The sequence below is a fragment of the Phalangium opilio genome, unplaced genomic scaffold, assembly GCF_054372755.1.
Source record: "Phalangium opilio isolate 3A_F unplaced genomic scaffold, DU_Popi_V2 ptg000082l_1, whole genome shotgun sequence".
NCBI lineage: Eukaryota > Metazoa > Arthropoda > Arachnida > Opiliones > Phalangiidae > Phalangium > Phalangium opilio.
In genome coordinates, this window is record NW_028324189.1 from 8,562,704 (window position 1) to 8,578,011 (window position 15,308).

General features: G+C 37.3%; 2 protein-coding genes across 9 annotated transcripts in view; one reads left to right on the forward strand and one right to left on the reverse strand.

Moving 5' to 3' along the window:
- Nucleotides 1-15,308, forward strand: part of LOC149651421 (uncharacterized) — a 172,791-nt gene that overhangs the window by 107,874 nt on the left and 49,609 nt on the right. The window lies entirely within an intron of this gene.
- LOC149651426 (serine/threonine-protein phosphatase 4 regulatory subunit 1-like) overlaps nucleotides 1-15,308 on the reverse strand; it is a 60,501-nt gene that overhangs the window by 45,048 nt on the left and 145 nt on the right. For 2 of the 7 annotated variants that reach the window (XM_089848321.1, XM_089848320.1), the window contains exons 2-3: nucleotides 15,190-15,240; nucleotides 12,964-13,123 (exon numbers count right to left, since the gene is read on the reverse strand). In XM_089848321.1, the coding sequence (XP_089704447.1) occupies nucleotides 12,964-13,123; nucleotides 15,190-15,240 (211 nt within the window). Of the gene's footprint in view, nucleotides 1-12,963; nucleotides 13,124-14,066; nucleotides 14,219-14,847; nucleotides 14,988-15,189; nucleotides 15,241-15,308 lie in introns of those variants that run through there. The other 5 variants (XM_089848322.1, XM_089848316.1, XM_089848319.1 and 2 more) reach the window with 3 other exon arrangements.

Here is a 15,308-nt window from a genome sequence, read left to right on the forward strand (position 1 = left end):
AAATTCCCTGACCCTCTGGTGTGAAAATCACGCGACTTTCACTTACCAATTTCCCCACTTTTTGCTACAATAGAGTGCTGTCAGAAGCGCCAGTGTGACGTCACCCATGCTGTTTTCCCATAAAGAAAAAACGGTAACTGTCATGGCCGCCCATTGCTAAAGGCAGACTCGTGAAGTTTAACCTTGGATCTGACGTCACAACTGACAGCACTCTATATTCTTAGTATAACCAAGAAGTGATTTCTAGTTTATTAGGGAGAAGGTAGAAATTCGCCAGATTTCCAGCTTTATCTCCATTCCAAACGTAGGTCCGGAGTTAATCCCCGCCTCTAAATTACAACCAGCATCTCACTGGTTCTTGAAAACTCACGTCAGCGCGACGCGAATGACGCTAATTCCGTATTTTCCGACTGAGGAGAGGCGAAATAGCCGGTCTCCTTTTACGCCCCCCCCCTTGTATTTTGAAAGGGGGACTGGGACTATGGCGAGCGAATAGACTAATGGCACCCCATGTTATTTCCCCATAGAGCTTATTGCAGTCGAAGGCAGAGGGCTGCCATTACCCTATACTTCGGCATCTTATACCTTCTCCCTAATAAACTAGATATCACTTCTTGGTATAACCATATTTAGTAATAAAAATGGTCGATGGTCTAATTCATTAGCCCTAAAATCATTCCAAAAAAATTAACGGATATATTTTGCCGATGTTTCGACCCTATTTTATCATTCAAAGCCATCTTATTCCGAATAAACAACAACTAGAAATGGGTAAATATTTTGCCAATAAACATTGACAAACATCAAAAATTCATTCTAATTCTAATCAACAAACTGAACTGAAGATTTAACTTTCCCATCTTATTCTTAAATTTCTTACCACAAAATACAAAATAGAATTATAACATCCCGTTAAATTAAGAATGTTACTAACGATTCAAAACATTAAACCGCACCAACTCCTTCATAGATAGAAGTTTAAACCTCTAAAATTTAATAATAAAAAACCCCCATCCAAATTTAATCAATCTTTCGACGAACTAGGGGATTTTTTTTCGGTTAACTTTCAAACGTAAAAAAAAATGGCGCAAATTGGCCAGGGCCTCCAATCAAATTTTAACTGGTCCATAATTAGGCTCCTCCCACTTTTTAGGGGGTATACTACACATAGAAAGCCCGTTTTGTTTCACCCTAGGCCTTCACTAGGGGAAGGGGGGGGGGGTTCTTCTACCCATCGCAGTAAGAGAAGATTGCCAAAGTTATTTTTTATAAACTGAATTCAGCTATAAACATAAGTTACTTAACAACTGTAAGTGTGCAAAATCAGGCATACGTACAGATAATTGGAATTATTGCGTTGGAGTTTTCTCAGAGTATATAGGTGTATTTTGCGATAAGAGCTACAGACTATTCATTATGTATGACCTCACGTTGCTACCAACCAATGAAATTACAGAAATACTTCAAAATTATTATGATACATTTCTCAAGGCCGGCCCACAAAACCCGCATGGAAATTAACGTGGGCCCACAATTATTTCAATTAGTTGTATGCATTCCTGGTAAAATTATTTAACACCAAGGGTAATATTATTAGTTCATACAACGACGCCTGTCATACTTTTCGTTATTAAGTTACTTAGGCTATAAATAAAAAAAGGAGAGCCAAGGCTTAAGAAGAGGGAATTTTTAGCTTAGGGGCTAAAATCGTCCGTCTACCAAACACCGCTGGAATGCGAGTGAGAGAGAGAGAGCCTGTCACACTATCTTAAATAGATGGGCCCAACACACAAATGGTGGCCGAAATGAAACGAAACCCTGGGATCAGTATGAGGGGATTCCAATTTCAGAAAAAAACTATATAAAAAAATATAGAATGAAGTATTGCAAAACAGAGTAACTTCATAGTTCAGACTTCTACCCCACTAAAATTTTTAAGTTTAGTCGAAGCTTCCCATCTACTTCTCGTTCCAACACAAGAGGTGTCAGTAACAACTACACCAACCATTTTGAATATAATTACAACTAATTAAACCCGGTTTTTTTAGGCATATATAAAAAAGGGAGGGTATTAATTAAAAGGTGAGCGACTTACTTTAATGTGTTTAATTAATTTAAAGGCTAGCCTTATTAATTTTTAATATTGACAGGGATAGATTTAATTTTAGAAGTAGGAATGGAGAACAGAGTAATGTTCCGGACCCCCTTCCACGGGACGGAGGGGGGGATGAAAGAAGAGTCGGGTCATAGCGACAGAGGTAAACGTGAATTACGTCACTATTTTTCGACGTCCCCGTCAGCAACATCATCAAAACGTAGTTTAAGTCAGCCAATAAGATAATTTAAACTTTTCGTTATTACGTGTTGGAGGGAGGGGCTCTATACTGGGTTATGAGTCGGACTGAAGTAAACCGTTCGTTCTCCATTCCTACTTATAAAATTAAATCTATCCCTGATATTGACTGATATGAACAGATAGTAAGCGGAGAAGTGTTGCCAGAACTTCATTTACTACTTCACCGCCATCAACAACAGATACTGTAGACTCGCTTGCAGTATTCAGTTGGATTAAGTGATCATTCAGTAGTACTTCCGAACCCGGAGGAAATGTTTCTGGCCCCTTCAATGCACCCTATTTATTATTGAACTAACTACAATCTATCACCGTGTTTACTACCTTATAAAAAAGGTCAAAAGTTAGGAGCAATCAAAAATTCAAACAGTTTTAATATTAATGTTATTAAATTATTTATAGGAGTATTTCTTTCTCGTAAATATTGAATTCAATTGTATATTAATAAATAACGTTGAAAATATTATATTAAAAATAAAAATAAAATAACTTTATATAACAAAGCGGGAATTAAATACAAATTAACGGAACGGCGCTAATTAAATTATCGTATTTATCTCTATCGCCACTTTGCTCTTAAAACTTTCCATTAAAAAAAGTTGGTTCCCCCAATTTTTCTAACACCTATTTTCTAGCTAAAATCGTGGGGTAAGTAAGTCACTTAAGAGACAGAGCGTTAATTTAAAACCATTTACTAATACAAGCTTTTCAATCTGTTGTAGATCACTTTTGAGTTGCTCACGTCACAAATAACTGGCAACACTTATCCGGCACACTATCTAAAGAAGAGCGCAAACTAAACCAATAAGTGATATCTAGTTTATTAGGGAGAAGGTATAAATTCGCCACATTTATATTCTAGCTTTATCTCCAGTCCAAACGTAGTCTGTCCGGAGTTAATCCCCGCCTCTAAATTACAACCAGCATCTCATTGGTTGAACTTGAAAACTCGCGTCAGCGCGACGCGAATGCCGAAAATTAAGCACTTTCCGACTGAGGAGAGGCAGCGAAATAGCCGGGCCTCCTTTTACGTCCCCCCCCTTGTATTTTGAAATGGGGACTGGGACTATGGCGCGCGAATACTTAGGCATCTTATACCTTCTCCCTAATAAACTAGATATCACTTCTTGCTAAACTTAGCAACCAAAGTGTCTCTCCCCTCATTTAGATATCTGTGGTCCACCATCCCCCAAAAAAAAGTTGCAAGTAGATAAAACGTTCCATAAGGGATCGGTTATGTGTGGGAAAAGATAATCAAATTGACCAGAACAGAAACGAAGGGGTTCTATCCCCCTCCCTAGGTAGCAAGCAAGGAAGGCATGCTGCATATTAATCTATTCATTCCTCTACGTCCAGAAATTAAGCCATGAGAGAGAGGACAGAGAAGACAGCCAGCGCCCTCTAAAAAACTAGCGGCAAAAGAGCTACGCTATAACCCCAACCAACCCCGGGCCCCCAAAAACCAAACCAGCCAATCAGAAGCCGTTTCTACTCCCGACACCAAAATAGAGACGAAAGAGGGGGAGGAGGTTAGGGGTTGGAAAGGAAGATCCTTACACAATGACCCCCTACAAGGTGACGTATGAGACAGCGGAAAGGAACCGGGGCGAAAATTCAATAAAATGCCTGAACTGAATGATACCACGGTGGAAATATAGGACCTAGGGTGGGGTGGGGTGGATATACCCCGTCACGTGACACGACGAGATATTCGGGGGAAAATTAGCCCCAACTCATCGAGCTTTGCTTTTCCTTCAAACAATTTTAGACCATACTAACAAAATTATAAAGAGACAGTCTAGGGTATACAGGGTGTTCTGTAGTGTTTATAACTTCTAGTGGTGAAAAGTAGGGTCATAGAAGTTACAACAGGGTGCGTACAAAATTTTTGGAATGAAAATCCCTGACTTTTCCACATTTTCCCTGACTAAATTCCACAAATTTCCCTGACCATTTGCAGTAAAGTGCATGGCGAACATATATGAAAACCAATCTAAAATCACTCTAATCATTTTTGCACGAGTTGTTCCCCCAATATATTTTTCCCTGACTTTTCCCTGACCTTTTAGGCCCATTTTCAATTTCCCTAACTTTTCCAGGTAGTGTACGAACCCTGTAACGTTTTGCGACTAAAGATTGACGATTTCCCATGGAATCAACCACCTCTACTCCGGGGTCTACCCTTTTTGAAACACCCTGTACTCATAATCAGGATCTACTCCTAACACCCCCTTTCCTCCCCCTACCGATGGATTTACGGAGGAGTTCCGTGAGATTATGAGCGAGTGAACAGTGTCTAAGCGCTGGTTAGTAATAAATTAAAGTCATCGTTAAGATGTCGTCCGAACTCCTTAAAGGGGTTACGGCGTAGCGGGGGAGGGTGGGGTTAAGAGAATGGGTTCAAAGAGGGAAGAAAGGGTTGTTTGTATTTTAAATTTCGTCTATAATAATAACAATAACAACAATAATAATAATACGTGATGAAATAAGCTACTCTTAAATTACGAAAACTGAGCATCTTAAACTATCCTCCCCCCTCCCGGGGGCCGGGGGTCCAACTAAAGACAGGAGACCGGAAGTTATGAAAATCCCATTGATTTTTGGTAACCACCTCCTTATGGTAGGTAAACAGCGACATCTTTCTAAGGAGAACGTTGTCCAAGTATTTATAATGAAATTACTATTACTACCAAAGAAGTATTTTAATTACGATACCACAAATTATCCTGCATCCATCGATATAATAAATACTTTAAGGGTTTTCAAACGGATAATCTATTTGGAATTTAGAAATAAGAAACGAAACTGTGCAATTAAGAACTAAATAAAGAGAAAGCTCAGTTCAGCTCAGCTCTCTTACGGTCGAAACCTTCCGAGATGTGTGCATAAGAAGCGGAGAGGAGAAATAAAAGGGGGGGTTCTCTCTCACTCTCTTTCCCCAACCAAATATCGAGGGAATTTCGACCAAAAGGGTTCAATCCAAGAAAGGGGGGGGGGGTAGGAAATAGTCCCTAAAACTTTTGTCTTTCCCCGGCTAGAAGAAAAATGAAGACCAGAAAGAACCCCCAAAAACGTTCGCTCTATTTGCGCCCCCGCCTCTTCACGCTGCTCCTCTCCATCCCGGGATCCCCGGCAAGAAATCGAATGGTTGCCTGGGAAACGTACGAAAAATATACTCTTACAAAGAGGTTGGTCACTCACTCACTCATATAAAACCTAGGCGAACAATATTCCAATATTTCTTCTTGAAACTTTTCCTAAACGGAATAGTAACAGTAAACATTCCCTAATCACGTGACACAATCCCCCCTGACCATCATATTCCCCAGTCACGTGACGTAATTCTTCCTGACCATCGTATTCCTCAGTCACGTGCTTCCTGACCATCGTATTCCTCAGTCACGTGCTTCCTGACCATCGTATTCCTCAGTCACGTGCTTCCTGACCATCGTATTCCTCAGTCACGTGCTTCCTGACCATCGTATTCCTCAGTCACGTGCTTCCTGACCATCGTATTCCTCAGTCACGTGACGTAATTCCTCCTGGCCCCCATATTCCCCAGTCACGTGATAAAATTCTTCCTGGCCCCCATATTCCCCAGTCACGTGATAAAATTCTTCCTGGCCCCCATATTCCCCAGTCACGTGACAATTCTGCCTGGCCACCACATTCCCCAGTCACGTGACAATTCTCCCTGGCCACCACATTCCCCAGTCACGTGACAATTCTTCCTGGCCACCACATTCCCCAGTCACGTGACACAATTCTTCCTGACTACCAACCACATTCCCCAGTCAACACAATTCTCCCTGACCACCACATTCCCCAGCCACGTGACACAATTCTTCCTGACTACCAACCACATTCCCCAGTCACATGACAGTTCTCCCTGACCACTACAGCATAACACGGGAATCGTGTTAAGAATTAATTAAGTCTGCTTTAAAGAAAAGAAAAAAAATACTCGGGATATAAATGAGAGATATTGTAAAATCTATTTATAAAACATTTTTCTCAATAATAACAACAAACCCTTAGGCGTTGGTTGAAGTAGAGAAGACCGGAACAAAATTCGAGCTAAGACTGACTGGACTAACTTAACTATAAGGGATTGCCGCTACCTTGTAAGAACCTTTACTACTAAGGAAATATCAAGCTAGCGAGCGGCAAAAAGCAAGAAGCAAGGACGAAGGAAAAAAGGAGTGTATAAGAAAGATTAGGGTGCCAAGGCAACGTTCTTGCAACACATCCCAATTGTTATGTACAATGGAAAGAAAACTACCTTTCACATAATCCATAACGGTACCGTACCTCAGAAATACATAATATAAAGAGTCTACGTTTTATCATTTAAATATTAATCCATTTCTTTCTACAAAAATTATAAAATATAGAATTTGTTGTTTAAACATCTGAAACATTTTAGGCTTCGATCGTTACATCGTTACATCCCCCATCCCCTGAATTACCACCAAACAAAATAACTTCACTCTATCAACTTCTGGCAATATTATTTAGGTCGAATCTTCCCTTCTATTCATTATGGGATGGTCTTGGACCCAAGGATGATGGGGTAAAAAAGGGAACGGGATGGCGTTTGTTAATCTAGGCAGAACTCTGATAAGACAAACCCAATCCACATACATATCCATAGCCCTTCTTAGAAATCAACCCAACAAACACCATAATACACCAGCTTGATCTTCCATACCTTTGACCAGCGTTAATTATGTCCAAATCCCGTAACAGAACGAGTAAACTAAGACCATCCCATCAAATAGGCCCATGTATCCCCCCAAAAAAAGAGAGAAAAGGAATCCTCAACCAGAATGAGAACGATGGCATAAAAAAAAACGTAGCAAGAAGATCTCATCCTAATTAAGACTAGCAAAGCCACAAAAATTCCGATAGGGTATTTTGATTGAAGACGTACGGTATTCAACCCTCTCCTAATTTAAAAAGGGACGTATGGTAAGTAAAAGGCAGGGGTGGAGAAGGCTCGAGTCTTTCATAAAAAAGGCCCATCCAAAAAAAAAGATTCAAACAATGAAAGAAGCACTCTCTCTCACACTCTCTTCTCTAACCGAAAAATTCTGTTTCGCCACTAAAACCCGAGTCAGTCAGTGACAATCTTGAAATGCCTCTAAGCGCGTAATGACGTGTATGGAATTTTGGGGTCATTTTAAGGGTGTAATAAGGATTGTTTTTTCTAACCCCCGACCCCCTTTTGCAAAAAAAAACTGTCTGGGAATTTTGGCTAGGCGTTCAGTTCAAAAGATCTGAATTCATCTAATGCCAAATTTAAAATCTTGCCAACAGCAGCAAGCAAGTAAGCAAGCAAGCAGTGACACTTGTTAAAAACCACGGTTTGTTAATTCTAAAGGGACCAGTCACCAGCATTAGCTTAGTAAGCAAATCAAAATAATCCCAGTTAAGATGATAAGTGGCTTAAAAATTTAGGGTATTTTATCAGGGTTGGCAAAAACCCGGGAAAAACTAGTTTTTGCCGGGCCGGGACACGTGGAAAAAACCGGTAAAAACCGGCAAAAACGGAAAAAACCGGCAAAAACTAAATTCATGGTTACAAAGTGGTAAACTAGCGAGTTTTAAGTGCATTTTCGAGATGTTTGTTATTGTTATGTTAGAAAAATAACAATAGTATTTTTAATTTTTAAATTTGAGGTGGTTATTACTCTATTAAATTTTTAGTATTCAAATTTGCCAGGTTTTTCGCGAATATTTAACGAATAATTAGTCAAATACTTCACATAGCAACTGGAAAAAACCTTAAAAAGTGGAAAAAACCGCGGAAAAAATGGTTTTTGCCACCGGTTTTAACCTGGTTTAAACCGCGCGGTAAAAACCGCGGAAAAATTAGTTTTTGCCACCCGGTTTTTACCAGGTAAAAACCGCGGTTTTTTCCACCCCTGGCAAAAACTTGCCAACCCTGTATTTTATGCATATTTTTCTTTTCAAAGGCCTAACGTAAGCCATCAAACCAAAGAATTCAGTATAAAATGGTTAAACAAAAAATTATGCCCCGTTTTAAACAAGTAATCTTGAATTTAAGTAGAGCAATAATACGTTAAAAAAATTAAAGATGGTGGAGTAAGATTTTACTAGGACATGTAATATTTTGGCCTTGCACAATCTCTGGTCTATTTAGCTCTTCACTTGAAGAGAGGGGGCAAAAAGAAACACAGAGAGAACCCAACCCAACCAACCCGACCCTTAACAAGATTCTTAGAAATTTTGCTCATAAATTCTTGAACGAGGGTGAAATCCGTATAAGCCAATTCCGAGGGGTGACTCACTCACTCACTCACATTTCCTCTAATCGCGTACGTTACTTCTTACTCTGCAATCATTGTTAAGAGGGGTAGGGCATTTAAAAACGCATTTAGGCCTAGTAGAGAAAGGATTTAGAGCGTACAGTACCACATTACAACGAGTAAGTGGCCCCTCGATTGAATTTCTATACTTGTAAATGGAGGGGGGGGGGTAAAAAAAGGTTAGTTAGGGTTTAGAGTCCATTTATTTTCTATGCTTGCCCCAAAAGGGTTGAAATTCTTTTTTTTTTTTCGTTTCTTGAACCCAAAGAATCTCCTATTGTGGGTGGGTAAAAAATCCCCCTGGTTAGTTAAGATTAAAGCCTGGCGCGTGACGACATTTGCGTTTGGAATTTTTCCATGACTGGTGTTGAAATTAACCAATGTTGGAATGTTGCAACATAGTTTTTTATTTTTTTTTTAAGATATTGGTAAGGATGTGTGTGATACAGCAAATTGCTCGACTTTGGGTTGGTTTTTAATTAAATACTATGATTTCCCACGCTAATTAATTCATTTCATATTTATCAGGGTTCATATAACTTTTAAAAATCAAATTTCCCTGAGATTTCCAGGTTTTTCTCCATATACTTCCCTGAATTTTCCAGGTTTTTCCCCATATACTTCCCTGAATTCTCTAGGTTTTTCCCCCATATACTTCCCTGAATTCTCCAGGTTTTTCCCCATATACTTCCCTGAATTCTCCAGGTTTTTCCCCATATACTTCCCTGAATTCTCCAGGTTTTTCCCCATATACTTCCCTGAATTCTCCAGGTTTTTCCCCATATACTTCCCTGAATTCTCCAGGTTTTTCCCCATATACTTCCCTGAATTCTCCAGGTTTTCCCCCATATACTTCCCTGAATTCTCCAGGTTTTCCCCCATATACTTCCCTGAATTCTCCAGGTTTTTCCCCATATACTTCCCTGAATTCTCCAGGTTTTTCCCCATATACTTCCCTGAATTCTCCAGGTTTTTCCCCATATACTTCCCTGAATTTTCCAGGTTTTTCCCCATATACTTCCCTGAATTTTCCAGGTTTTTCCCCATATACTTCCCTGAATTCTCCAGGTTTTTCCCCATATACTTCCCTGAATTTTCCAGGTTTTTCCCCATATACTTCCCTGAATTCTCCAGGTTTTTCCCCATATACTTCCCTGAATTTTCCAGGTTTTTCCCCATATACTTCCCTGAATTTTCCAGGTTTTTCCCCATATACTTCCCTGAATTTTCCAGGTTTTTCCCCATATACTTCCCTGAATTCTCCAGGTTTTTCCCCATATACTTCCCTGAATTCTCCAGGTTTTTCTCCATATACTTCCCTGAATTTTCCAGGTTTTTCCCCATATACTTCCCTGAATTCTCCAGGTTTTTCCCCATATACTTCCCTGAATTCTCCAGGTTTTTCCCCCATATACTTCCCTGAATTCTCCAGGTTTTTCCCCATATACTTCCCTGAATTCTCCAGGTTTTTCCCCATATACTTCCCTGAATTCTCCAGGTTTTTCCCCCTATATAGAGTATCTTATGGTGCAAATGTTAACGAAGGAGGGAGGGCAAATAGGACTATAACATACTCAAAGGACATCCCCGTATCTCTAATATACCTAACCAGGGTTATGAGCCTCCAAAGTATAGTGTAATGTTGGAGGGAGTGTTCACGAACAATTTGCTTAATTATTCGGCCCCTGATTGATGCAAATTTCCTTGATTTCCCTCAATTTTGCTAATAATTCCAAATTTCCCTGAGGTTTTTGTCAACAATTTATTTCCCTGATTTTCCAGGTTTGTATGGACCCTGCCTTGACTAAATACGATGTTATTAAATATAATCCGAATTACGAAATAAAAAAAATTGAAGAAAAGTTAGCTTACTGGCGCTGCATTAAAACGAAACTAAAATTATATTACTCTACTAACAGCGTTAGTTGATTTTTGCTTTAACTTAACCCTAAAAGATCAAATTAACCATGCAGTATGTAATATTATATTATATTAAATATATTTTAAATAAAAAATCTTATATATTTTTTTAAGAGAAGCACTTTGGACTTGGAATTATTATATTTCAAACCATCTGCTTTCCAAAAAAAATTCCATGGAGAGAGATTTGCCAATCCAATATTAACTCTAGTTACCCTGTAACGTAGGGAACCTCCTATATATACTAGTAGCACCCCATGTTATTCGCCCATAGACCTTAACACAGTCAAAACTGCGAGACTGCCACTACTCTATTTTCTGTTATAAAATCGTCTAATATATATATATATCTTAAAAATGTAGCCACCAATTTTTACCCAAAAAAAAAAATCATTTGTGCAAACATTTTAGAGAAACTTGGTTCAAGAGAGTGTGTTCAAATATATCTATCTTTTAAAGGGATAGTAGCGTATATTTAAATTCGCATTGAAATTTTCTTTAAAAATATTAAATATTCCCTTATAGTTAAGCCTTTAATATTAAACTACTATCCCTTTAAATTCGGAAAATAGACCTATTTGATTTTAAAGGGATAGTCGCGTATATTTAAATTCGCATTGAAAATTTCTTTAAAAATATTAAATATTCCCTTATAGTTAAGCCTTTAAAATATTGAACTACTATCACTTTAAATTCGGAAAATAGGCCTATTTGATATTAAAGGACTATCCCTTTAAATTCGGCTAAAATTCCCCATAGTCACTGCCGTGTTTTTCTACTTCATACTTCATGAGAAAACATTTATTCGAGATGTTATATATAAAATAAAATTTGTTAAATCACTATATTTTAAAATCATGGCACGGTGGGTTTACATGAATTCCTGAGAGTTTGAACTATGACCTCCTATATTGGGGGTGGGTTCTTGATAGTAAATATAAGTCGGGCGCAAACATTTCTTTATTTTTTTAGGTGCTAAGTTAAAAACGCATAGGTGGCATTCTTTCATAGTTTCATACATATCAAGTATGGAAATTAATTCCATCTTAATTTTTTTTCCTACTTCGGCTTGGTTACCGGTAAGGGTACAGTATAGCTCATGACATTTACATTAAATTCTAAGCCTAACCGTTAAAAAAATCCCACATGGTGTGTGTATTTTGACGTAATATTTTGGTTGTAAACAGAAGTAAATTAAACTGAAGTTCTATTGAATTATTATGGTGAATTTCAACCCCCCCCCCTCAATATAAAGCGGCGGAAGTGACTCTCATTGCTTACTTTCTCTATCCATAGAGAATAATATAGTGAAAGTCAGAGAGGTGTCACTACTGTGTATATTCCCGGATATTTTCAAGAATAATTGAACTTTTGATTGTTTTTAATCATTTCACCGAATTTCAAAAAATTAGTTTTAAATATGCTTAAATTTCCCTTAAAGGGAGTGTGAAGTACAAAATAAAGTGAATTTTTTTTATCAATTCTTCAACTAATTATAAGACCAGTCTGCATAGTGAAACATTCAGGAAATACAGATTCCGAATGATTTTAAAATTATTTCAAATTAGGTTCAGATTTTAAGGATAATTTTAAAGAAGGACCTCCAACCAATCGCGTAACGCCTTGCCATCCTTTTAACAAAATTCTCGTGGCACGCTCCATGTCTCGCGCCACGATTGTCACGTCGCGCGCAAATTTTTATGACATCTCGTGATAAATTTCATTCAACACGGAACGTGCCACGAGAATTTAGTTAACAAAAAGGCAGGGCGTTACGCGATTGGTCGGCAGTCCTTGTTTAAAATTATCCTTAAAATCTGAACGTAATTTGAATTTTAAAATCATTCGGAGTTGGTATTTCCTGAATGTTTCACTATGCAGACTGGTCTTAAAATTAGTAGAAGAATCCATAAAAAAAAAAAATAACTTGATTTTCTACTTCACCCTCCCTTCAAGTTCTACTCCAATTACTCCCCTTAATTTAAATAATTTTTCACGAACCCTGTTATTTAATTTACCATTTCAAAATATTTAAATATATCCAGTTGACAATTCCCCAACAAAATTTTAAAGTTCATAATTTCTGTTAATTTCCTTTTTGTAATTAAATTAAGTACTTAACCGCGGGAGTCTTTGCTTTAATATATTATAGTATGATAGTATAGTGTGGGTGGGATACTATATACTATAACGTGGGTGGAAATATTAGGCCTAAAGTAATCTCAAATTTAGACAAAATGTATAGTGTACGAAAAATGTATAGTGTACGTTCGCTACTTTGTGTGTGTGTTGAACATTGAATGATACAGGGACAAAACAAAAGCACTTTTTAAAGTAAAGTAAAAGTTGCAAGCTTACCTGTTGAAGGTTATCTCACTGTCAGCGTACTTCTGAAGTCGCGCCAAAGGGGGCAATAGTTCATCAGGGTTAACGGACATGTCATTTCCACCTCCATCCATCGAATCTTCACCTTCATCTTCACAGGCACCCATGTCCGAGAGCTCCTCCCCACCATCGCCTAATTTCAAATTAAATTAAAGTTAAAGTTAATTAATTAATTAACTTGAATTTAATTACATTTAAATCAACATATAAAAAACATTTATCTATAGACTAATGGCACCCCATGTTATTTCCCCATAGAGCTTAATACAGTCGAAGGCAGTGGGCTGCCATTACCCTATTATTAAAGTTCATTATTATCATTATTATTATTATTAACTGATTTTATATATCGAATTAGGCTTAGCAATAGAGTAATGGCACCTACTTGCCTTTGACTGTATTAAGCTCTATGGGTAGTTAACATGGAGTGCCACTACTCTATTATTATTACTTACAAATTACATTCAAGATGTTCTAATGAGATACATGCTAAGTCTAATTTAATTTAATTTAATTTGAATTAAAACTAGTATTTTAATTAATTAGAATTTGGCTTAGCAATAGAGTAATGGCACCTACTTGCCTTTGACTGTATTAAGCTCTATGGGTAGTTAACATGGAGTGCCACTACTTTATTATTATTATTACTTACAAATTACATTCAAGATGCTCTAATGAGATACGTGCTAAGTCTAATTTAATTTAATTTAATTTGAATTAAAACTAGTATTTTAATTAATTAGAATCTGGCTTGATAATCATTAATTTGCTAAGCCAAGCGTTAATTAATTAATTAGACTTAAATCATTCAAATAAAACGGGAACTACGTTAAGCCTTTGCCTTTTTATAAACCAAGTACAACTACTAATAATAAATCAACTTTGAAACATATAATAGAGTAATGGCACCTCCCTGCCTTTGGCTACATTATGTTCTATGAGAAATTAACGTGTAGTGCCACTACTCTATACAATGTAAAATTGTCCTTGTAAAAAACCTGCTTAAGGCTCGCTCTTTTTAAAAGACAGATTAAAATTGCAAAAATTGCAAAAGAAAAAAATAATCATAATCATACCAAAATATACAAGAGCCAGTTTCAATGGCTGATTTCTTAGTAAACTTTGTACCACTGGTACTTGTACTTGTACTTGTACTTGTAAAAAAAACTTTTCCTAACTCTTTAATTCTCTGATTAGTCTTTGAGAGCGGAGACCAAGTTAAATTTTAAGAAAATAATATATTTCAAAAGTCCTTCGTACTACTCGAAATGGTCGCTCTCTCTCTCTCTCTCTCTCTCTAGAAACTAAGCTAAAAGGGCCTTGAACAGAATGTACCAAGGACTATATCAAAAACCTCTAGTGTTTTTCTTATAATCTTATCTTGTACAAGAGAAATACTACTAAAACTTAATCAATTAAAAGAAATGACAGCTTTCCTAACAGTTTCCTGTGGATTAAGTCTTAAGTTCGTGTAGTAGTAGGAGTTCTTATAGCTGGGACGTAAGTGAGATCAACGTGCTTGGAATGGCACTTAAAGATTAGAAATTAGACTAATTGCTATCTATTCTAACGGTTATTTTGGGATCATAATTGTTGTATTTATTGTTGATTACTTTGTCAACAGTCTCTTTTACGTTTAACATAATTAATTCTACAATAATTTTAAACTTCATTCGCATTGTCAACACATTCACAGTAAAAAAGGGTTAAAAGTAAAACGAACTTTGACGTTTGTCAGTATCAGTAATTTGGCATTATAATAAATTGAAGGCGTGACATTAATTTAATTTTGGGTTCCGCGGGGATGAAATGTCAGTGACATTAATTAATTAATTAGGAGTAATTAATTGGACTCACATCTAATACCGATAAAACTGTTAATGTTAAACATCGCGGGAGGGTTGAAAAGTTCCAAATTAATATTTCCAAAACTGCGCCGCCTTTGCATGCTGGATGAACCTTACTACTACTACTAGAAAACTAGGCTTAGCATTATACTACGATGAACGAAATACGCTACGACTACGAGAACCCAGGGAAACTACGAGGAGCGCTCCGATAACGTTAGGCCTAATCGGGCGCTGCTTGTGCTTGGAACGCGCGGCGTAATACCGCAACTGCGAAATTTAGGCTTAACAATCCCGAATGACGACACGCGAAAAAGGCCCCGTAAAAAAGAAATTAGACGAAATTTTTTACCTTCGTTATTGTCCTCCAGTCCGATGCTATAATCTTCGAGAAAAACAATATCTGTAATTAACGTAAAATTAATAATTATCGACGAAACAAGACGATTTTGGTCAACAACATCTACGTAC